Source organism: Pomacea canaliculata, linkage group LG1 (genome assembly GCF_003073045.1).
Source record: "Pomacea canaliculata isolate SZHN2017 linkage group LG1, ASM307304v1, whole genome shotgun sequence".
Lineage (NCBI taxonomy): Eukaryota > Metazoa > Mollusca > Gastropoda > Architaenioglossa > Ampullariidae > Pomacea > Pomacea canaliculata.
Window position 1 is genome coordinate 20,070,044 of NC_037590.1, and position 23,970 is coordinate 20,094,013.

The following is a 23,970-nucleotide window of genomic DNA, read 5'->3' on the forward strand; positions in this document are numbered from 1 at the left end:
TTTTCTCTGGGTATTCCGGTTTCCTACCCCAGCTCCGCAGCCAAATAACTGTTATTGTTATTGTATTTACGATGTTTATTGTTTAATCAGTGTACTGCCTTATTTACGATATATTTTAATTAATTAGTTAATTTATGATGAATATAAATACTGTTATATTGCACAGAGAGAGAGAGATGTGATGAGGCACAAGAAATCACAATCATGTTCGCAAGTTATAAATTGATGATCCACATGCAGATGACAGCGCCACTAAATTTATGGCCTTTGTTCATTCGCCAATACAATCAAAGGGCTCAAGTTACCGCTATTGCACCATCAGCTGCCACTTCTAACAATAACACGAATGCAAGCAAGAGAGGTGGGGTTGGGAAACACACGAATAAATAAAAAATAAAATCGATTGTCTATGTAAACGCAATTACAAATTTTCATTTGTCTGGGTCGAGGAGAATGTCCCGTGAATGGCGCTGACAAAACTCATTTGTGGACAAACGGATGTTGGGTCAACACGCACCCGACGAAACAAAGGTGATTGTGAAATGTGTAGACAGTTTGGAAAGAGGTGGTGTCGTAACAAACACCCACATGTTAAACGACTAAGCTTCTCTGACTTCTCAGATTATGTGTAGATATTGTTTGCTGTTTACTTACTATATAGAGCAGAAAGCCAGCTCGACTTTCAAACGCTTCAGGGGTTTGAAAAGGATGTTAACCCACTTCGTATCCTATAACATTTCTGAGTAGGGGCGGGGGCAAGGTGTCTGCGTGTTTGTGGCATGCAATATAAGTATATGTGTGCATTATCTATATTTAAAATTATGTGTGTTCATGCATATCTACCTAACAATACCCGTGCTTGTTTGCCTTTCAGAGGAAGCAATGACCTGCGGAGAGAAAGATTGACAAACAGGAAGGACACCCGCAAAAAAAACTTTTTCTGCGTCAGTTCTTAAAAGGTGGGGTACACACAAAAAGTTTTCAAGCTTCCTGGTTGAGAAAAAAAAACCCCATTTCTTAGCTTCTGGATAAGGTAACTTTAAGATCTTTCTCCAAAATAATATGGATATAGACGTGAAGCAAAGTTCAGCAAAACAGGTGTATTTAATTCAGATGACCAGTTCCATTCCTTATTTTTTAGATCCATGGTTCCAACACGGCAAAATAACATAAAATAAAGAAAAAACCTCAAGAGGGCCTAGGAAGGAGAGTTGCTGAAAGCTTGAACGTGTAAAGGGAGGTATGTATGCTAACCTGCCGCAGAGGACACCTCCATCGCACCGGGTGTAAAGCACGGCTCAACAACAAAGCGGGTAGGGGAGGCAGCAAGGGTGGGGTGAACTAGATTAGCGAGTATCGCCGGTGACAGTCCATTCGTTGGTGGACAGCGTTTGCTGGACCGGCGATGAACTGTTAGTGACCTTTTGACCTGAAGCATCTGACTAGCGAGGGCTTTGTCTCGGTATCAGTAGAAGTCACAGGAATTTCGATGCGTGAGTCACTTCTCCGTTGCTCTGTCACTACTTCGCAAATTGAGGTCTACTCTCACACGCTACGCGCTGAGAGACCTTTACCTCACCACACATCACATACATGTCAACAAGCACGATTGCCACCCCCCTTTAGCTTCAGAAAAAAACCCCAATTAAAGTGTGTGCCTCTATTAATATCCAGGAGACAACGTGATCTATAGGTGGTCATGTACGTTTATACTGTTCTAAAAAAGCAAAAAACAAGCGTTTTATTTTCTGGCAGTGTTTCACGGATATATGATGGAGGCAATCAGGGGGTTGTTTCTGATGGTGGTGGTCATGTCAATGAGAAATTAATTGTGGTATGCGATGTGGTCAGTAAGACTGACAGAAGAAGCCAAGCACCCACTGTGCCCAGGAATGTGCCGATGAAAGCTGCTGCCTGGCCAGACCCCTGCAGCTCCCGACCCACTGTCATCCCCATGTACAAATACACACATAACAAAGCAATATTGAGATACCAACTATAGCTCATACCTCCTGCACACGTAGAAGGCCGATATACATGCATGTGATAAGCTCTTGAGAGATTTGCGCTGTATAATATCACAAACATCGTAAACATAATGTATAAATCGCAATGACAACTACTCACACACACACAAAACTACAAACACGTACTTATACATTCCTGCCCCCTCTTCCAACAAACACTTAGATACAAACATATACGTATACACCCCCTCCCATGGTGACGTACCGTGGACTTTTTTTTTTTAGCGACTGTATAAGATCCTTGCGCGGGGCACACCTTCACAGTCACGCACCTGCTGGGAAACAGAGAAGATATTTCCCTGCGCGCCACATCCCGAGCTTGCAACGCTTACCGCTGATCTCCAGTCTCAGTTCTGCCGCGTAAGTGTAGGATATTTCTACTGTCTCCTGCTTTTCTTGATGTTTGGTTTTGGTGTGTGAGTGAATCTGAAAGATGCTTTAAACTGTTTCCAAATTTGGGACCGCAACTGGACTTGATGATCAAAATATTGAATATAACTGAGCAAGTCTGATGCTCTTGGTTGTTTTTTAAATGTATCCGGAAATTTAGAACATCGCTAGTCTATATGCTAGAATAGCTATAATCTGTTCCCTATTTTGTCAACGTTATGTAGTATTGACATGTCAAAATATTTATCTCACGGGATGCCGAACTTGAAAAAAATCTTTAGTAACTTATAGCGAGCGTAAAAGCCATACAAAAATGAGTGACGGACATTTGTCAACAACATGGTGATAGCAGCGCACTAAAATCTGTGCTAATATGTGTGAAGGATTTACACAATCAACAGTAATAAAACTACGCACGATGTGAGATCAACTGTATAGTTTCGTCTTTGTAACCAGTATGTTCATTTTAATACATTTATCCGGATTAGCAACTGCAGCTTTCCCACCTATCTCGAGCCGCTTTGTGAATTGTGTTCAGTCAACATATCGGAGCCATCTACGTCCGCTACAGCGAAATAAAAAAAAAGGTCGAACCCCTGTGCTGCAAGCATGTAAAGCAGGTAGCAAACAGGACGCTGGCGAGACGTTGGGGTGGGGTAGTTGGGGTGGGGGAGGGAAAGGTGAACCACGCGATCGTTGCCTTCAGCGCCTTATACCTGGCACATGGCGCGACCACGCCTAGCCCACAATGCACTGCGGCTGACATCGAGTCCTCCTCTCTCCCTCCCGACCCTCCAGTCTGTCATGTCTTGCCCCCTGCGTGTTGGGACCGTGGCGTTGAAGGCCGTTGGACACAGCCGAGGCAAACAGAATATTTGGACACTAGAGTTGCCAGTAGACAGAAAGATGACAAGACGCGAAGCCGGAAAAAGATTGGCGTACTCTGAGTGAATTGTTTCCTGATCGTTTCCCAGTGAGGAAAAAATGCGGAATATTGGTCTGTTGAATATCTGTCTTTTGTCAACGTTCTTAAAACCAGACAAAGAGCTTACAAAGGAAAAGTTAATTAAAAGAAAACCCGGTATAGTTACTAACTAATCAACTTCGTGAACGGATCCCAAGCTTTCCAACTAGTATTTGACTGGAATTTTTTTTTTACTCCTTTTACTCCTTACTCCTTAGGAGCGCAAGTCAACGCTTAAAGGGAAAAGATTATGCAATTATGATGGCATTTAAACATTTTAAACTAATTTCATGACACTAGTATTTTTAGTTACCCTCCCCACGGCTACATTTGGAAGCTTTGTGGTCTCCGATCTCTATCCAACCCTCATCCACTTCTCTGTATTATTTCTGTCTGCAACTGCTGTCGACAGTGATTTGCATTTGCAATAACAATCTGTCCTAGATGTAATACTGAGCGCACACCACGCAGATCCCTGCTCGCAGCCAACACAACACGCACACTCGCACGGACTCACGCACGCACGCGCTTTATTATCAACACACGTATGACTCCCTCCACTGACTACAAACTTGGACGCTCCCCTCGTTATAAAATAAATGCTCGAGATGTGTGGACAGTAAGCTCGGACCCGGTCGCCCACCTTACTATATTCCAAAGCACTGAAGCCATTGTTGAGAAAGGTCTGAAGCACCGTGACCTGAGTCTTGGTGGCGTGAGGACACCCCATCGGCCTTGGGGCCTACCTCGCGTGTTGTCACCATGCCTGTGGTGGCTGCACAGGATACCAAGGCTGGTGAGCTGCAGCGTTTGTTGTATCCTTGGGCGTCAAGAAGAAAATTATGCAGGTCTTCGTTGTTCAAAACGAACCAGTCAAATGCGGGGAGAATGTTAATGAGAAAGCAATGGATCAAAATGCTGAATATTGCTTGGTGGTATAGATATGGAAATTTCTTTTGGATGCTAGAAGCTCTTCTTTAGGCGGTTTTTTTTTTTTGGGGGGTGGGGGGGTGGCTGGGGTGGGTGATATTTTTTTTTTTTTTGCAGCCATGTAGCATAGAAAATATTTAGGGTATCTCGGTAACTTGGCTAGTGTTAGTTTTAAATGTATTCGGCTGGACTAAAGTTGTTGGACCTTGAGCAAATTCCCTTGGCACCTATCTGCTCACCTATACTACAAAGCATCCTGGAATTTTAATTTTCTAAATACCGTTCCGTTCATCCCATCGTACTGTTGCTACATCTTTCATCGTCGCTTTTCAAGTGACGAGGTAATTATGGAGAGTCAGGGAAAAGTCACCTCTACTCAAGCTGGTAGAGTGCTGCTCACTATAATCAGATGCTTGCGTGCCAAATAAAATGGCGCAGAAGGTAATTAACCTCCCAACTTCGACTGACAAAGCAGGTGGCAGGATCGCGTGTGACAGTGAAGGGCCTTTTGTTGGGCTTAGACCATGGAAGGCATTTCTCGTTTATCTCCAGTCTTGTCGAAATCATCTGAATCAATTTGGCCCAGAAAGGTAAATCGCAGTTGAGCTTGCGGACGTATCTGTATCTCGAAGGTCAGTCCCCGATGACTATACAAGGCGCGAGCACTAAGCAACAAAAGGGTGTGGGTATTAGTTTCAGACAAAATCATGAAGCACATTGATGGCAAGTAATACTAAACCTGTTGGCTAAATTACAAGGTGTAAATTAGACTAAAGACTAAGGCAGTGGCTAAAGTGAAAATCGGTTGTTATCGGCCCAGATGTCGCCTTGCCCCAATACTCTGGGTGTGACGTGACACCCGTTCCCAAAGCTACCTGTCATTACTTCAGTTTCCTACACCCGTTCCTCCGTAAGAAATGTTTTCCGGATACAGTTTGAATGCGTTTGCTTAAGGTGTGTGCACGTTGATGTATATGTGGGTGTTATTGTAATGTTATTTGCTCTTGCCTCCAATGGCGGGAAAATGCGCTATCCTGATGAATTCAAATAATAAAAAAAGTATTGTTTACTTAAGATATCATTTTGTGCGCAGATTTATTTTGCTTCAGCGGTAATATGTCGACCTCCATAACAACAGTCGGTGGAACGATCAGAATTTCGTTCACAAGTATCTACAAGAGATTTTAAGTTACTAAACATCTGGATGCAGTTTCGCTCGTTTTCGAATCATGAAAGCTGCGTAGATTGAGGACAACTTTAAATCCGGCTTGTGTTTAAGAAAAGGGCGAATGAATTTGTAGAACCTCGCTTTTTGAGCAAATATGAGCGAGGGCGGTCTTTGTGTGTGTGTGTATTTGATCATTGAGCTGCGTTAATTGTTAAAATTCAGATCCGGAAACATAGTAAAGAAAGTGTTGAACGTGTAAGCACTCAGCAACTGGTTAAAAGAAGGCAGAGCTATAGAACGAACACCTGTCACGAGTCTATTGAAATTCAGTGATGCTTTCAGGATTGGCGACTGGGACCTCTTCCGGGTCTGGTTTTCAGGTGAAGGTTTTAAGAGTCGAACTGCGCATGTGAAAGTCTTGAAAATGAGTTTTCAGCAGCCGTTTTCTCTAGTGGAATGCTATCTATTCAGCCCAGTCAGCGTAGTCGACACATTTAAAACCGGCAATTGAAGACATCTTTCTACACCTGACATGCCAGCCAGCCCTAGTTTCCCTTCCATCCTCTCCCTTTCATTGACCAACTACCTCCACGTTGCGAGATAACCACTAGGTGATAAGACCCAGGACAGAAATGAAAGCAAACCACCTAGTGTGACTGTCAGGAGGCGGCACATAGCAAGCAAGTCATGCGTAATGAAAATATTTTCATGTGTGGCATGAGTGGGCCGCAAAGCCTTTGGAGTGTTGGACGTGTAGTCAATGCGTCTGTAAGCGCGTGACACGTTTCGTGTGTCGTCAACAACCACGGCTTGTGCCACTGCGCAGTGACATCTACCCACCATTGTTTACCCCGACATCCAACCGATATCTGATCTGGGATGATGAGTGCGTGCGTCAGGGTGATAATTTGACACTTTTTATTTCCGGCAGTGTAATTCCCCACAAAGCCAACCCAAACGTTCTCAGAGCTTTGACAAAGTCCTTATTCAGAATGTGGAGCTTATGGAAGAGGGGGGCGTGTGTGTCCTTGTACCTTGCGTGCATTTTAATCAAACAATGCATTTAACTGTCTATTTTTTTTTCCTGTTAGTGTACTACTAATAGGGGTGTACTCGAATCACAACCTGCAGACCGGTGTACCTGACTCGCTTGCCAGAAAAGGATTTTCATTTTTTATTTCATTCTGATGCTTGATTTCATTTACTTGTAGTATTCTCTCCATTTATAGTACTTGTATATATATTGTTAAGGACAGCGAGCACACGTTTCTAAACTATTATTACTGATGGCAAATACAAATGTCTAGTGGATGAGAAGCGACAGGTATGTGTTCGTTCAGTTGTAAGTATTGCTACTAATCAAAAGTTTGTATAGTGAAATGTTTTACTTTGTATAGGACAATATCCCGGCCAAGTTCACTGCGTTGAACAGGCTCCACAAAATAGTCACAAAGATGTAGAACAAAAACAATGCGAAGACTCGTGCGTTCAGGCAGTAAATGGCGATTACTGCAGAATTAACAGTGACGACTTCAAGGATTAGGGACATTAGAAAACATTTAACAAATGTTTGGTAAACAATAAAAAGGTGATCGCCGATGTATTCACTGCAACTCGAGGTCGCTGCCAAAACATGCCAGACTGGAATACTGCTAACAGATACAGTCAGTTCGCATTCTAAAAGAATATTACAAACAATCAAGCTGCAAAACAAAAGAGGGGCACAAACGCATCAGAAGTTTATGTAAACACTGATACTCAAATCAAAATAGGACACTACGCAGAAGCAAAGTCAGGGAAAGCCCATCCCCTGAAGCCTAGGCGAAGGGACAAACCTCTTATAACTCATAGTAGAAAACATAATAATTATACACAATCCAAATAAAAATGATTAGAGAGGAGCGAAAAGTAACCCGGATAAATGCAGATCCTGAAAAAAATGACCACTGCACATGAAAAAAATCGAGTAGAACCGATCTCCTCGGCCTAGTAGTACTGATACTGTTCCATGTTAGTATTCTACTCAATTCCAATTCTAATTAGTATTGTTATCTTACATCTTAATACCTTACCTGTGTTGCCGCATTTCCATGCTAATGTTGTTGCTGTTACAATGCACGAAGACACTAATGATGTGTATTTGTTTCAGTCCTCACAATGAAGTCCATATTGTATGCTGCCATCTTCACCCTGGTTCTCGTTGCCATGGTTGCAGGTTAGTTCACCTTTTCGTAATTAGTCCGGGAAAGATTTGCATAAAAATTTGATCGTGTTTGGTACTTCCGGTTCATACATTGCTAGCATGCCTGAGGCACAACCAGTGCAGGAATTTTTGCGTCCACATTAGTCGCAACATTTTCGTTTGCGGTTTTAAGAAAATTCACGAAAAATCAAGGTTAGGCATTTAACGTATTTCGAGACGATCCTTCTCGCGGTCAGCCAAAGATTCTATTTAAAATAAGAGCTTCTGGTAGAATTGAGGAAGATCCACTAGGCTAGTACCCTCCCCTCTGGCGACGGTCTTCTAACAAGCGACGGACAGACCTTATGGCAATTATCATGGGCATTAGTCAAGGTTACTAACAAAAATCTGAAATCCTTGTGTTTACTACTTTCCCTTGCAGATTATGACTTTCTCATACCGTTTATTGAACGGCAAAGATGATGATGACATCAACATTAATGGGCTAGTGGTGTTTTCATTACTAACAAAAGTTAACTTGCATTTCGAAATAAAGATGCACTAAATTTATTTCTGAAAAATATCGACATAAGCTTCGTTTGCTCTACTAATAACAAGTCTGCTTAATGAAAGCCGTTTAGCATTTTTAAAATTAATCTTTTCTCGTTCCAAATAATATCCCAGTTAAAAAATTTCATTGTCGCTAAAAGACTTTGCATTTCATAATCGTTGGATATTAATGCGGTTTAGGGCGGGAAATCGGTTTGCATTTGATGAAATCCCCCAGCTTAGCTTTCCCAGCAGTGGGAACTACACGGATGTGTCGATGTTTGCGACGACTAGCTGTTGACGCAAGCTGTCGTTCTGGGAAGAAAGAGCTGGGCGAGGCGATATCAAACAGCGGGGGATAAGGACCGCCACACAGTCGGCATAAAAGGTTGAGAGTCGTGTGCAAAACATCCTCGTTGAAAAGGTGAGGTGGTGGGGAAAGAAACTAGGTTAAATATACGTGGACCTTCACTATTGGTCTTTTTTATGTAGGCCTGTGGATCTTCTTTCTCTACCGAAACAGATCCAGGGGATTTTTTTTTCAGCTGCTACTTCCTTTTTGCGTGGGTTTTTTCCCCCTTTGGAATGAGAAAGGATTTTCAAAGAGCTAAATGTTTTTTTTGGTTAGGTCAGACCTCGAACGCAACAGTTTCGAGTTCAACTGTCACGGCCAGTAGCACCGGTTCCCACAGCCTCCACATCGTCGATCAGCTCATCAACCATTCGCGCCACTACTCAGGTAACATCTAGAAGGATTGCTCTTTGTTTAAAGTTTGCTTAAATTCTTAAAAGTACCTAGCGCACGGCATTTTTTCGCCATTTTTATTTAAACGGGAATGTGTCTTTGTGGTAGTTTATGCGTAAACATTAGGCAATGACTCTTTGTAGCGAGTAATAGAGTTCTTTCTCATCGACACAGACTTTGTCCTTCATCGCACCTACTTTGTGACGTTTTGCAAGAGCCTGTTTGCCTACAGTACATATATATACCCCTTTCAAATCGCTTCCAATGTTGTCCTGATACATGACGCGGAGTTACGGTTTCTCAAAAGATTTTTTTTTTTTTTGTTGCTGAAAGTAATGTATGCCATGAAAGGTTAGCGAAAACGTAGGGTCATTCAGTTTTTAAATTATATAGATCGTAAAATGTTCAAACTGCAAAGCAACGAAATATATCATAAACTGTCAGTGTTAATACCCAGTTATTTCCCTTGCATTTGTTACCTTCGTCACCTCGCGCGGACTGTTGTGGGTGAGAGAGATGGAGTGTGAATATTGATCAATTTTTGTTTGCAAATCTCACAATTATTTTGTTATGCCCAGTACCCAGAAGTCGGTTGGTTTATTTCTCTTTTCACCTACTTTGCAGGGACAACCCGGTGGTTCACCATTGCTGAAACCAGAAATGGCAATTCTAGCTTTCTTTGGCAGTCTTGCGGTCTTCCTGGTGTAGCGAAGCTTCAAATCTTCATTTCCTTCATATCAAAAGTGTTCTTAAAATGTTTAAAAAAAAAACTGAAGCTACTTGTTGTAGTGTATTTTAAGTCTTCAAAATTTAGAGCTATATCAACAAAAATCTCTTTGGAACTTGAACTTTCGAACTAATGATCTGTTTCCAAGGGCTGTTGTATGAAGGAAAGACGTGCAAAACTGAATGCTTTTGCAGACAGTTAACACTTTTCTGAGATAGCCTTACCCTTCAGTCTGTGCTTTTTCTGTAATCTTACATAAGGTGACCAGATGTTTCGGGAGCGAAAGCGAGTCGCGTGCCGATCATGGTGTCTCCGAAAAAGAGCGCCGAAAAAAGCCAAAAGCCGGGCGAAAGGCAGTAAACTAAGACACAAGTTTGAAATTATTTATCAGTCAACGATAGGCAAAAGCCAAAACCAATGGTACAGATACAAATCAATGTACTGTAATTAGATTTTGAAATACAAGCGCGATATTGATAAACTTGTTTAGATATAAGCGGAAACATTTTATGAGCAGACGGGACACGCCTAAATCGGAACGTCTGGTCACCTTATCTTACATCTTTATCTTCTCTCCTTCCCCTTGTGTCTCCATATAAACGTGTAGATCTGATTTGTACTTTATTTCCAAATAAAAGAGCTTTGTTATTACTATCATTATTATAATACCGATTTATAAAAAAAAAATGTGCGATACAAAACGTTTCCTTGAACTGTGCTCTTTAGAAATAAATATTTGAACTTTTTTTAATAGTTTTATCAACCTTCATATTATTTGAAATAATTGAATAATTATGTAAACTGAAGTTAAATCAATAAAATCAATTATTTATATAATGAGTTGTGTAGTAAGCATAATTTTTATTGACCGGCAGTAGGGGCGTTCATACTAGCAGAATTGAGGTAAAGATTTGCGATAACTACAGAAGTGAACAAACACCTGTAAGAGCCCATATTCATTCACCGCAATCGTCAAGGAGGTACTACAGCTCAGACTAAACAACGACTTTTAAAAATGTAAACTTTTAAACTGTTGACATTCATTTTATACGAATTCTGCATTATTTTGTTTGTTGTAAAGGCTGACTGGGATTCTACATTTTGAAACCATTTACACAAAAGACAACGCATTTATCATCTCTAAAATAAAGCGCAATCTTTTTGGTCATTAGCGTAGATAAAGGAAAGATTACGAGACGACATTTCACTGTTATGTGACCAAAAAAGTTACCATCTTTAATGGCACTTTATATCAAAAAAAGTCTCCATGGCGTCTATGGACAATTTAGAAATAGTCAAGGGGAATAATTTGAACGCTTTTGTTTTCTTGTAAGTGTTGCCTCCCTTAAACTCTTTCAGTGCTGCAGTTCAGCAACGAATATTCGAATACTATAAAACGATACCGTGTTTTTGTTAGATCCTCACTGTTTTACACCCAAATTGTCTTTCAAATGAGACGGAACTAAATGTAAATGTTATTGATTTCAAATCTGCAGACTTAAATAATTCAAGTGGAAAGCGCAGCAAATTAGCAAAAGGTCTTTCTAGGAGTTCGTCAATGTCAGTAAGAGATGAAAGTTTGATGAAATAAACGTCTTTGATATTTCTCTATCTCGGCAAACAACTTAATATAGATGTTTATATTTGTGTTGAAATAGTCTGAAAGAAAGACTGGTCTCGTATTCTAATAATTGCAGAAGAATATGAGGCCTGATGATGATTTCCCGTGCTTTATGTCGGAAGGACTGACCGTCTAATTACATCAGACAAGGGATAATTTAGAGGCGACCCTATCTCAGGTTTCCAGGCGATAGCGTCGTGCGGATCAACGTCGAAATTTATGGTGCGACAGATAAGACATGAAATAATAGAGCGCTGCAACTATAAAAGCTGTAAATAAGAAAAAAATCTTCGTAGAAAGGGTTTAGAACGAGTTAGTTGCAATCTCTGTTCCTCGGCCAGTTAATGGCCGACTCTTCCCTTTCCGTTGTAGATTCAAACAGATGAATAAACAAAAACTGGGGCAAGATGCCGCCATAAGACGTCAGCCAACAGTCGTATCGATGGTCTGATTAGTCGCGCTGACGTCACCAAGACAACGCTATCGCCGCCAGGGCTGACAACTCTGATACCGTCCCCTGAATTCACTGCCATCGTCATCATCATCATTATTACCAGAATTATCAAATATCTCTTTAAATACCTTGGTTAACGCGTGCTGCATGATTATTCCAGACAAACAAGGGCACAGTTTTCCTTGACGTGTTTCTGTTGGGGTCGATGGCAATGAAATGAAGGAGAATCATTACAGTATGTGACAACACGTCTATTCCAGGGAGATAATGACTACACAGCCATCTTGTTATCTCCCTTCTTGCGTCGTGACCCCCTCTTGTTACGTTCAGTCTCTAGCTCCAGGCTCTACTTTTTTTTTTTTATCACCACCTGCCCTTCTCGACGTTTTATGGGCTTTTGTCTCCCTTTTTTTATGTTTCTGTCGCCCCATCGCTGTGGAATAATACTATCTGGCTTATTATCCGAAATATTTCTATCCATCCACCTTTTAACGCTTTTTCTCATGGCGTAATGCTGAAAGCACTTGTCACTAATACAGTGATGATCGGCTGTCCTGTCTTCAGATCTTGTCTCGGGCTCGCAGTTTTTCTTTTTTTTTTTTTTTTGCTTCTTGGTCGGCCCAAGATTGTGTTAAGTGTTATAGCATTTTTTTATTATCGTTCGTCAGCGTGAGAATGCGACCTACATTGTCGTTGTGATGCTGCGGGATAAAAGCACTCTCTCGTTCTTATTCATGCCTGAGCTATTTCAGTCTCTCCCCCACCCCATCCACACACACATCTTTCTCTGTTTTGGCTATACGTCTTCTCGATTTTTTAAAGGAAAAAAAGATATGGCTGTCTATCATCGGTGATACAGTTTTAAAGAGTTTCTTTATTCCACGCTAATTAATCATTTATTAAGTAAACAGTAGATTTTTTTCGCAAGGCACCATGTGTCTGTTTTATAAACAATATTTGAAAGTCCTCCACAGCTACACCATGGCGGTGAACGGCAGGCTTATTGCGAAGCAAAATAAAAATTAGGATTCACTCCCTCCATCCCCAAACCCCCCAAAAAGCCATGTTTCGTCCCCAGGCAACCACAGAGAGGAAAACGTGCTTCAGTCTCGAACAGACAACATTAGGAATCTGCACGTGCGAACTCAAGATAAGGATGCTCTGCATCACCTTCGACCTTTTAAGCTTTGGAGATTTTATCAGAAGCACTGGAGGACGCACAGGTTTTTACGGTGATGCCACTTTGTGGACTGTGAAGACGAAGAGAAACAGAGAGCTGCAGTACGTATCGATGCGCAGTGAAAGGAACTGTGCACCGTATATCTGACCTCGATCTTGATGGAATTAGGGTTAGGATTATGTGCCAGAAGCGTTTGATTTGTACTTCAGTAGAGGCTGCTCACTATTTTGCACCATGCTCGACTTCCGTTCGAAAAAATCAGCGTTGATTAAATTTCCTCTGATATCAACCGATTTTCTAAATATCCAATCTCTTGAAATCAAATAAAACCCACAACACCTAAACAGGATTTGAAACTTTTTAACATGCTGGCATTAACACCGAGTGAGTGTTAACATGGTATTACCACGTTTCCAAGCGTGCTGACCGTGTTTCATACAAAGTCATTATTTATGTTCTCTGTACGAGAGCAGGAACAGCCTTCTCATGAACTTGTTTTCAAACGTCTGGATTCGTCTCTCTGTATCAACAAGCAGTGTCCACATTTTACACCCGTAAAGCAGGATTAGTACTACGAGGGACGTATACGGACTGCACTTCGTAGTAAACCTGATGTTATGGCTGTGCCAAACCTTGTCCAGCCTAGTCATCGCCGTTTCTGCTGTTGCGGTTATTTGTAGTGTGAAAGAAAACTCCAACATGGTTATCCGCCAGTACTACCCTTCTTTCGCTCTTATTCGATGACTTCGAAGAGACCCACTAGGATTTTAAGCGCTCATGTAATGTAAACCAGGTCAAACAGGCTACTTCCAAGGCCAGGGACGACACAAATACCTTTGGCAATAGCGAGGAGATAGGAAGAAAATTTTGTGTTCCCCAGCATCCTAATAATGCAATTGCTGCTGCTTTATTACGTTTGTTGACTCGTCTTGCCAGTCAAGCGAATGTGCGGAGGATTTCAAAGGAGTGTTATAGAGATCAAAGGATAACAGTATTTAAATACGAGATTGTAAAAGTAATCTAACTATTGAAAGATTGAGTTTTAACATTGTGTGAAATTACCTTAAAACCTTGTAAGGGGATTTTAGGGGCTTAACAGGGTAAACAACAATGGGAGTGATGGCAGCTGTAGAAATATGAGGGATTTTCGAGGGAAGGTTGGGGAGTTTTCATATTTTTTCTTCAGAATTACTCTAGGAACCAGAGTAATTGTGCTCTGCTAGACCGATGTGTTAAAAGGTGAAATGTATCTATAAAATGCTGTTTGAACTCATGAATTGAAAATTGAGACACGAAATTAAAAGGGGACTTGTGGATATATAGTTTTCTTTGAAGCTTCGCCACTTCCTTTGTGGTTTGAAAGCACAGCACTCGCTTGAGAAGATTCAAAGAAACTTGAGAGTGAAATTCAAGCTTTGAAAGCTGTAAAATAACTGGTTTTCAATATTTGAATAACAGCCGTTGGCATAGTGTCACCAGGGCGAAGGTGCGAATCACGGTTCAGAGCAGGAAGTATCCGATGGTATTTTGCCACTGAGGTTGGACGGACAAGGGGTCGTGAGAAGACGCGCATAAGTCAGTAAAATGAATAATGTCCACACCATCTTTGGTAGGGCGGGGTTAGCGATTGTCAAGTGTGGTCAGACTGGATATGGTCTCACCGTTTACTGTAGCTAGTAGGTTGAGAATATGCTTGAAGTATGATGACTAGTGACATTTCTTTTTTCAGTGCAGATGTGTATGAATGTAAGGGGGGATAAAAAGAACATTACCTGGTGGGGATTAATTCCATTCGAGACTGAGACTCTAAGCCTGGAAACATGAGCAGCAGAACCACGTCGCAAGGTCCAGTCAGCGACATCGAAAGGTCCGGACTGCCAGTTGTCGTCGTGAAGACACCTGTGGTTACCCCGTCTTAACAGGACTGCGTCTACCTGTGAGAGGTGAGAGTCTGACGCGTAGACCAGCTGGACAAGTCGTCCATTTTGTGAGAAGAAGAGAATACCTGAGTATTTGTACCCAGTGTGCCGGAGTCGGAAAGATCAGATCCATCAGTCTGGTTTTCTTTCAGTGGCTATGTACACTTCGGCGCGTACCACTGGGTGTTACAACAACAGGGCAATAGATGAGCAAGCAGTTGCCGAAATCACAAAACTTTTCCTGGACTGGGACGGCACCCGCGTGTTTTTTATTTTCGAGGCCAGGGGTGGGGTTGCAGACAAGTGCAAGAGACCTCTCCATTCTGCGATAAGGGCTTTGGACACAAATAGCACTGGTCTCAAACAGACGTGGCACACGAGTTCACGATTTCTCACAATTTTACAAGAAACCACTAATCGCGAAGGGGAGGTAACTGACTATTCCTAGCCACGAGCAGGTCGATAACTTGCAGTTGACAGTGGTTTGCTGTTTTGGCATTTAGCTCGCCAATTATGGTCTCAGCGAATAAGTAGCGAGCAAATGGAATCTACTTCGAAGCGGTCCTCAACGGGACACGAAGTTCAGAGTGCGGTCGCAGCGGTCAGTCACGTGCTGCTAGCTCCACGTCACTGGCGCTTGCGTCATCCGTCACGGGATGATCACAGGTGCAGCAATGCGTGCACCACGAGCTTGCATTTCTATTGGTCTGTTGATTTAAGAGAGCAGCTCCACGAGCTGGAACGAAAAACCAACCAATGTCGTTTTTATTCGCACGTGCTCGATGGCTGACCTGGTCAAAGTAGATCGAAACATGTCTCCGAATTCTGTTTCCTCTTTTAAATTTATATTTTTTTTTTGTTGAGAAAATATACAATCGTATATTAAAGTTCGATGTATATTTGTCAGTTTGGGTTGTTCACTTTTCGTCTGTCATTCTATTAAAATTAAGCTATTTACCTCTCAGTCTAGACTCAAGACCATGCTGTTTGCATGGTAGTACTCTAAAACTGGAAGGAGGGTAGGCGAACGTGGCACCTCTAACAGTTCCCTTGCCATAACATTTGAATATGATAATTCAATGTTATTGGCATGTATTGATAGAGGGAAGTGTCTCCCTCTTTCTGTCTCCACTTTTGCACTTACTGATTGACATATGTGTCAGTTAATCACATCATGTAACCTTTATTTCATTATTAAATTTCTGCTGAATGTGTCATAAGTTTAAGTTACAACTATAGACGTCAGTTAGTTCATTCGTTCATTCCAAAGTAGCATGTATCGAATCCAATATTACAGACTCTGAAACTGGGATATATTATATATATAAGGGAAGATGCATAGCCAAGAATACCAGGCGTTTGGGACGTTACGGGTATCGTTGACAGAATCGAGTCCATTGCAACAGACCAGCATCAATGGACTACGTGCTGTTCTCAGCGTGCAGTTGTTTTACAAGACTGGTTGTAGGGTATTGGTGAACTTGAACACCTGCGCACTTACTTTGTTGTATAGCATCGCATCCTTGCCGAGCTTCGGAGCTCGATAGCGTCTGTCCATGTCTGGAAGCGGTCCTTCCTCCCCTCTACAACAAATTGTGACGTCACACACCGTATCTTCTTGCGGCTTCACCTCGCTACCCGTCGTCTCACGCCACTGATCAACTCTGCCGTAGACAACACGGGATATCGAACACACGACTGCGCATTCGGTAGATCGTTCCTCAAAGACACTGCTAGGGAAGGGAGAGGAGGGGCAGGGGGTGTTCTAATGATTGGGTAAAGCTCGGTGCAAGATACTACTTCCTGAAATCCGCAGGAATTCCTCCCTTCCGTCGTCGAGACACACGTCTACAAAAAGAGGTCAAACCACAGAAGTCAGGATAGTGCGTGAATATGTTTACGTTATGAAGAGTCAGCCAATAGGACAGCTGGGAAATATGTTATTGAGACATATCATGACGTCACGATTTTGACTTTTGTTTGTGCAATGGTGATACTTGTAGGTGTATATTTTGTGAACGGGAGGTGTGGGTGGGTAAGTCTTTCAGATTTGGGGAAATTTTATCTTTCACTGAGTCTCACCCAATAATTAAAAATTCTTATTTTGCACGCTACTAGTCCCTTACGATTTTCACCTGGGATTTCTCACTTTATTTTTGGGATTGGTGACTGCGTCCTTTTCACATCGAGCGAGCACGTCAAGACTTTGTTTTTTAACATTACTATTGCATTAAGACCAAGGAACACCTCATCGTACTCGGAGAAATCGCCGAGTCGTAACCTGACTGAACTCGGTCACGGGTGAAAGGATGTCGATATTTATCCGGAACCGCCAGAAGGCTCGTCTGTTGATGGACTCACGTCGTGTCTTCATTTTATAACAGCATTAGGGTTTTGTGTCATTGAACCGCACGATAGCACCGTTAAGCGCTCTGTGATTGTGAACAGAAGTCACTTCGTTATGGTAAGAGCGGCATCGATCAAAGCTGGAAAGTCATTTTTAAAAAAGAATTTCTCCAGCCTTCGTTTGCCTTGCTCCGAGTCCATCTACTGTGTAGGATCTCTTTTTTTTCTGCCGCTAGTGCAGGCCACACCAGTCACGTGATAATAGGTTTCTTTAAATGGTTTCCCGTTCATAAAATTTGTCATTGATTTTCGTACTCAGGCACGTGCGGCAGTGTAGTGGTTACCCAGCCCAGAAGTTAATGAAACCTGCCCTCCCTCACCAAGGTAAAAATCCGCAACAATCCCTCCCCACACAAAACCACACAAAAACAGAAATGAAAGATACAAGCAAACAAAACAGAAACAAAAAATAATCAATCAAGTCAGTCAACAAACTTATAAGCACCCATAGTTACATAGGAAATATCGACCACGTGATAACGTGACAGCAAGATGGGGACGTCACCATCTTTTGTGCCATAAAGATCGGTTCGCTCCACCCCGACTCCCGAATTCGTGCCCTTTAGTATGGGAGCGGACACGATTCTGTGCATCGACCACAGCATCTGCAGTCCTGGTGCACTTGGTGGTATTTCTTTCGAGTATCTGTGTGCCAGTGTTTGCTAAAAGAAAAACATTAAGTGCTTCCGAAAAAATTCACTCATGTTAACAATCGATAGCGTGTCCTAGTCCAGGCAGAATGCATTATGCCGCGAGACTACAACAGAAATTGTACATGAAATATAAATCATAATCATAGATCAATGCAGCTTGAAAGCGTGCAAAAACCGGTAAAAAAAAGCCGACAGTTCTGTATTAAATACATACAAACTGCGTTTTTTGATCAGATGGATGTAATCTTCAAGTTTGACAGATTTGTCCTTGCTAAATTGTTCCTTAAGGAAAGAAGGTTATTGGCTTGTTATTTGGCGTTCTAGTAAATTACTGTACAGAATAATTGAGTTCCTTCATTGAAACTCTAGGTTAACTACGATAAAAAAAAAATCCTCTGTCCTTGTATTTAATGTACAGTCATTCGTGGTGGGCTACTTCTGAATAACGTGTGCAGGGTTTGCTCTGAACATAATGTACGGTGCGATGGAGAACTCCAGAAAACCCAGAACAATACTCAGACCTGTGGGGAATAAAAAATATTTGTTTTTCATTATAAATTTCAGATTAGATTCCAAAGAGCCTGGCTGCTCCTTCTAGTGCACACCTTTGATATTGAAACCTATGCAATCTTACGCTGTTTTGTATTCTTAACATAGATATTTAATATGCAACTGTTGAAATTACATTTGTAAATATCAATTTATTGCCTGGTATGTTCATTGAATTGTTGTGTGCTTTATGTCTATCCAAATACCAAATATAAATGTATTTTACTTCTTCGCAAATCGCTTTTATTATTGAGTTATTCGAGATTAACCTAAAGTGTTTCATATTTAGTACCCTGTATACATATATCTATGTAGCAAAAGTTTTTTTTTCAAACAACTAAAGTAGCTGCTGGAACGTCTTCTTTCGGAGTAAATGTTCTTCGTTGGAAAGCTGCATTTTTTACATGTTGTGAGCTGCATAGGTGCAATCTCGTTACTCATTGCTAGAAAGACCGAGCTATTTCACGAGGTATAAACAGCCGAGTAATGGAGGATAATTGTTGCAACTCCGTGAACACAGGCTAACCATTCTGTCTGCATGTAAACAATCAATATGATTTCTCGCCTTTAGACACACGGCTGGTCACCAGCTCGGCTTCAAACTTATTTTTCTGTGACATGTATTTTCGCTTAGTTTTTGTCATGCATGACAGAAAAAAACTACAGGGTTGTGCAATGATCACCATTTTTTGCTACTCAAGCTCATTGACATTTTTTGTTTTGTCTAGATGCTTGAAAAAATAAATTGCCTATTTCTGTTTTATTAATGTATACAGATTTAAAGCGACCGCTGTAATTCAAATCGACATCGTCATCTAGTTAAGGACTGCTTCTGAATGCAAGTAATAACTTACATCTTGAAACTCTGTTTTAAAAATAGGATTGAAAAAGAATGCAATCATTTTTACGTACCGGCAGGAGCAGCAGTATAACTTATTGTAGAACATCATTAGTGAAACCCTCCACGACCATCACACTTCCACTCCATTGGTGGAAGGCCAATACGCAAACTACGCTTTGCAGAAGGCACAGATCCGTTAGTAGGCACTAACAGAGAACTACAAGACCTCACCAACATACTAACAGACAGTTCAAAAACATATGGAATTGAGACCAGCACTGAAAAGAGCAAAGTTGTAATCAATGGCAGCGGCAAAGAAGAGATCCATATGAACGGGGTACAGCTGGAAGAGGTAAGCAGCTACAAGTAAAACAACCGGAAAATATATTTATTGAGAAATGATGCTGTGGGCCACAACACCTGCAAAAAGGACTCGCTTAATTCTTCTCCACTGATCTGATAATATCCTCGGGCAGTTGCGAGTAGTGTCAAGTGGTGCCAACATGTCGATACTATTTCCCTGCGGTTATGAACCTAAATTGTATTTTTTATTCTCAGCGCATGACCGCAACTTGAATGGCAAGTCGAGTGCTCTTGGATTTTTCTGTTTGTTTTCGGTGCAGTGACAATACTTGTCTTCTAAGATATATCTGAGGCTTGCCACATTATTAAAATATAGAGAGAAAATAAAGGTCATTCAATACTTTCTTCTGCTGTCAATTAAAAAAAACCCTGCAAGAAATCAACAACTTAGCACCTAGGCAAACCACCAAACAACCAGCCAATAAAACCTCCATCCCACCAATCAACCATTAACAACCCATCATTGGCTGACCCATTTATCTATACAATAGCAAGAATAAAAAAAAACAGCATCGATGCCTATAGTGCAGTGACAGAATACATTTGCCCTGCATGCTTTACTTCTTACCACTCATTTCTATCTAAAAGTGAACCCCTGACGTTTCAGATTAAACTTCATCTCCTGATAGAACAACGCAGCGCATGGGTTGTCTCCTGATGATAGAATGTAATGTCTTAAGATGGTAAGACTAACTTATGTTCCATCTCCTCAAGACAGGCCGAAGCGCTTGTGGTGCTTTTAGGTCGTCTTTTCTCGGACAAAAGGACGTTAATTGGCAGGGTAATAATTTGCGGCGATATTTGTTTATTTGCTACAGAACGTCAGAAAGAAAACAACCGAAGGTAAGTAATATTGACCAACGCAAAAAATTGCGTACAGTACGCATTAAAGTCGGAGGACCCTTCAAAATTTGGGCAAAGAACAGGGACCCCTTAAAAATCTGAAGAAGGGGTCCCTGGGACCCCAACGAATTTAGCCTTAGCAGAAGCCCTGTTGACGTGAATTACTAATGACCTACATCATCCATTCTACCCGCCCGTAAATGTACTTAAAGACTCCGGGGTCATTGACTGACATTTCAATCCGTTTACTTTCAAAACAATATTGCCAGAGCACAAAAAGTATTTTTTTAAAAAAACTAAAGGAACAACGCAAAAGGCAGACGCAACTGACAGCACAATCACACAAAGCAAATTGTTTGCGTCTGGCATCAGAGACTACGAATATCTGCATCTGCACTTAAAGGGAAGAGGAAGTGCAATAGTTAATTTTGTTTAAATGATAGATACTGATATTCTGAGTTATATCTGAGGACAATTTCAGGTTTATTTACAATCACGTCTGAAACGCAGCTTCGAGCCGACAATACATCATGGCGGTGTATACTTGAACAATGAACAGCCTCAGACCTGTGTTTTAAACGTGATTTTAAGTTAACAATTGTTTTGTAACCAGAAATTTTGCATAGATAGAATTCAAACCGACAGGTGTAGCCAAATTTACATTTTACCTGCTTTCCATAAAAAATTTGTATTTCTCTCGACTGTTTGACTTTCTTCTCCCTTTAACAAGCGACACACCTGTTTTCGAATCAAGGGAAAAACTATTGCTTCTTTTGCGTTACTTTCTTCGACCAAGAATGTTATTTACACTAGGCGCTTGTAATTGTATTGAGGAGGAAGAGGAGAAAGAAGAAGAGAAAAATAATCCTTGTAATATTGGTCACGTGTGCCTAAAACAACAGCCTCGGACGCGTTCGACCTTTATTTTCCCCGAGTAGGGCATTGTGCCGATAACTATACAAAAGTTTCCCTGAAGTGGCAAAAGGATGATCACAAAGAGGAAATCATTAACGGCTTTCTGCACATGGATCGCCCGAGGAGACCAGTTTAAAATATAGACGGATGAGGTAGTACGAAGTATCTTGTGGAAGAATTACATATGCATGTGACCTACTCTCGCCCCCCCCCCACCTCCACCAAAAAAATCTCATCGCTCATGTACCAGAGCTATGTCGATGCTCACACCCACACACAAAACAGTCGAAATGTCTTCAAACACAACTTCACTGTAATGAATTTAAACGCCAAACCTTTTTTTTCAATGACAGTTCAGCCACTAGTGACGTGGGGAAAAAAGTTGCACACTTTTGGCTGGCGCCTTTAGGAGGAGAGCGTAGTGCTACTTTGTCGACATCGAAGTGGATTTTCAATTTCAGTTTTTGTTCTATCAAATATCAAGTTACAGAGTGTTAATTACTCTCGTCTTGTTTAGATTTTTAAAAATGGGCTTGATTCGAACTTTGTGTGTGTGTGGGCTTGATTAAAATAAAAGGTGGACGATTACGACACGTCATGTTGAATTATTAAAATGTATTACTGTTTCGTAAGCAAATTTTACCAGGAATTACTTTTATTTTCATAAGTTCAAGTTAGGCAAAATTTATTTACATTGCAGATAAAAAAAAATTGTTTTAATGTTATCCATGTGAGTGCTGACCCAATAACTACACCTGTAATCGATGTAATATAGCAACATTCTAAAACAACTTTGATAATAAAATAGAGAGGAAAAATTTCAAGCGATCAGTACAAGCAACAATAATAAACACGATAAAAAATTCTACTGGATACTATACTTTCATGCTGAAACAACCGATTTGAAAATACACTACTTAATTTAAAACAAGACATGAAAATGTCACTTTCGTACACTTTTAACGTCTAAAGAAACATGAAAATTCGCACACACTTCACCAACATTTTATTTTTACGAAATAACCGATTAAAGCTTTCTTACTGTTGTTCTTAATTCATTAACAGATATCACACTTTTTATTTTTGGAAAAAGTTCAGTATTCCGTATCCGACATCTGCGAAATAAACAACTTCTCCAGAAAATCTGTTCAAAGCCACAATTTGAACAGGCTATTGGTAAGAAAAAGTTTATAAACGCCCAACTGTAGGAAAAATGTACGATGGGCACACTCCCATCTGTGATGCTGTGCTACGAAGCTTTTATTTTTGTTATTAGATACTTGTAACCTCATTTACGTTCACAGTTCCATAAATACCCAGAACAAATAGTAAACCTCGACAATCTATATAGGAGGCGTATCTCTGTGCTTCAGCCAGTATCTAAACCGGAAGTAGCTGTGCCCAGATACCTTCCGCGCATATTTTTCGCGCACGTAGTTACGGAAAGGTCCATAGAGTACAATTTGCGCGTGCAGGTAAAGCCTTGTGGTTGCACGAGTCGCGTCTGCGCCAGCGAGCCACCGCGCGTACAGACCAGCAGCGAGAGAGAGAGAAGAGCTGACGAAAGGGAGGCGACTGTAAGCAACAGGAGATGCCAGGGTCGGTGGAAACTTTGACAGACAGAGCATCTGCAGCATCAGAGAATGACCGGCTCCAAGACATCATACCCCCTTCCTCACCTGCCCTCCAGGTGACTAAAATGCTCATCGTCTGCAACACCGTGTGTCCACGAGTTGAGTTTGTCGTGAGGTAAGCATTTATACAGTAAGCTTGTTTGTTCGTTTGTTCGTTAATGGTTATAACGCATTGAATATTTGATTCTTTCTGTCATGTACACGTTCAAGTGAGCATTCCGTCTTCGTAGATGCGCGTGGGTGTGTCTGCGTGCATACTCTGTTTCTGTTTTGTGATTTTGCTTGTGTGTAGGCGTACCTATACGGCCTTGCATAATAAGAGTGGGTGTATTACTCGAAGACATCTCAATTTTGGTACAGAGGAAAATGCCTAAAGCAATAATTTGAGTATCTTGTTTTCAGGTCTGGCGAGAAGGAAATAAAAAAAAAAAATCAATAGGGTGATTTCGGCTTACTATCACCTCAGTGTAGTCTGTCTAGAGAAAAGGCGTGTCTTGATAATATAGGAAAATGAGTTCTTTAAATTTTTAAGTTAGTTTTTTAAACCTCATCTCATTAGATCAGGAACAAAGGAAGCTGACGAAGCACGAATATAATTAGGTCTGTTATTTGTATAGCGATATTTCTTCTATCAGGAACACTTCTACCAGAATAAGCTGAAAAGGAGTGTGATTAGATGCATGTATCAATAAAAGGAGAGCACTGGAAATACTCTCATAAAAATAAGCCAAACAAAAGAAAATACTTTACAATGTTCAAGCATCTTAATTTAAAAAAAACTGTCGGCAGAATTTTGCAGCCACAGCAGTTGACGAATCAACGCCAAACGGGGCGGACATTTCAAACACTAGCAAAACAACAGCCTTCCCTATTCACAATTTTTTAAAAAACCATGGATGTCATAGATCCT

The 23,970-nt window shown here is 41.1% G+C and overlaps 1 protein-coding gene across 4 annotated transcripts; it reads left to right on the forward strand.

Moving 5' to 3' along the window:
* Positions 1–516: 516 nt before the first annotated feature.
* LOC112567722 lies at positions 517–10,246 on the forward strand. Of its 4 annotated transcripts, none has more exons than XR_003099865.1 (6): positions 517–531; positions 875–959; positions 2,253–2,387; positions 7,629–7,694; positions 8,839–8,949; positions 9,580–9,713. XR_003099865.1 is itself a non-coding variant. In XM_025244506.1 (4 exons), the coding sequence occupies exons 1-4, from the start codon at positions 3,402–3,404 to the stop codon at positions 9,813–9,815; spliced, it is 426 nt and encodes a 141-aa protein (XP_025100291.1). In that variant the 5' UTR covers positions 3,147–3,401; the 3' UTR covers positions 9,816–10,246. The 4 variants fall into 4 exon arrangements, 1 of the variants encoding a protein (XP_025100291.1); XR_003099866.1 differs by lacking the exon at positions 517–531 and adding an exon at positions 551–565; XR_003099868.1 differs by lacking the exons at positions 517–531; positions 875–959 and adding an exon at positions 1,224–1,240.
* Positions 10,247–23,970: the final 13,724 nt, after the last annotated feature.

What these genes read in the sequence shown, in the direction of transcription:
- LOC112567722 (XM_025244506.1), top strand. An exon ending in TCTCGTTGCCATGGTTGCAG is followed by an intron (nt 7,695 to 8,838) that starts GTTAGTTCACCT and finishes TTTTTTGGTTAG; the next exon opens with GTCAGACCTCGAACGCAACA. An exon ending in CCATTCGCGCCACTACTCAG is followed by an intron (nt 8,950 to 9,579) that starts GTAACATCTAGA and finishes CCTACTTTGCAG; the next exon opens with GGACAACCCGGTGGTTCACC.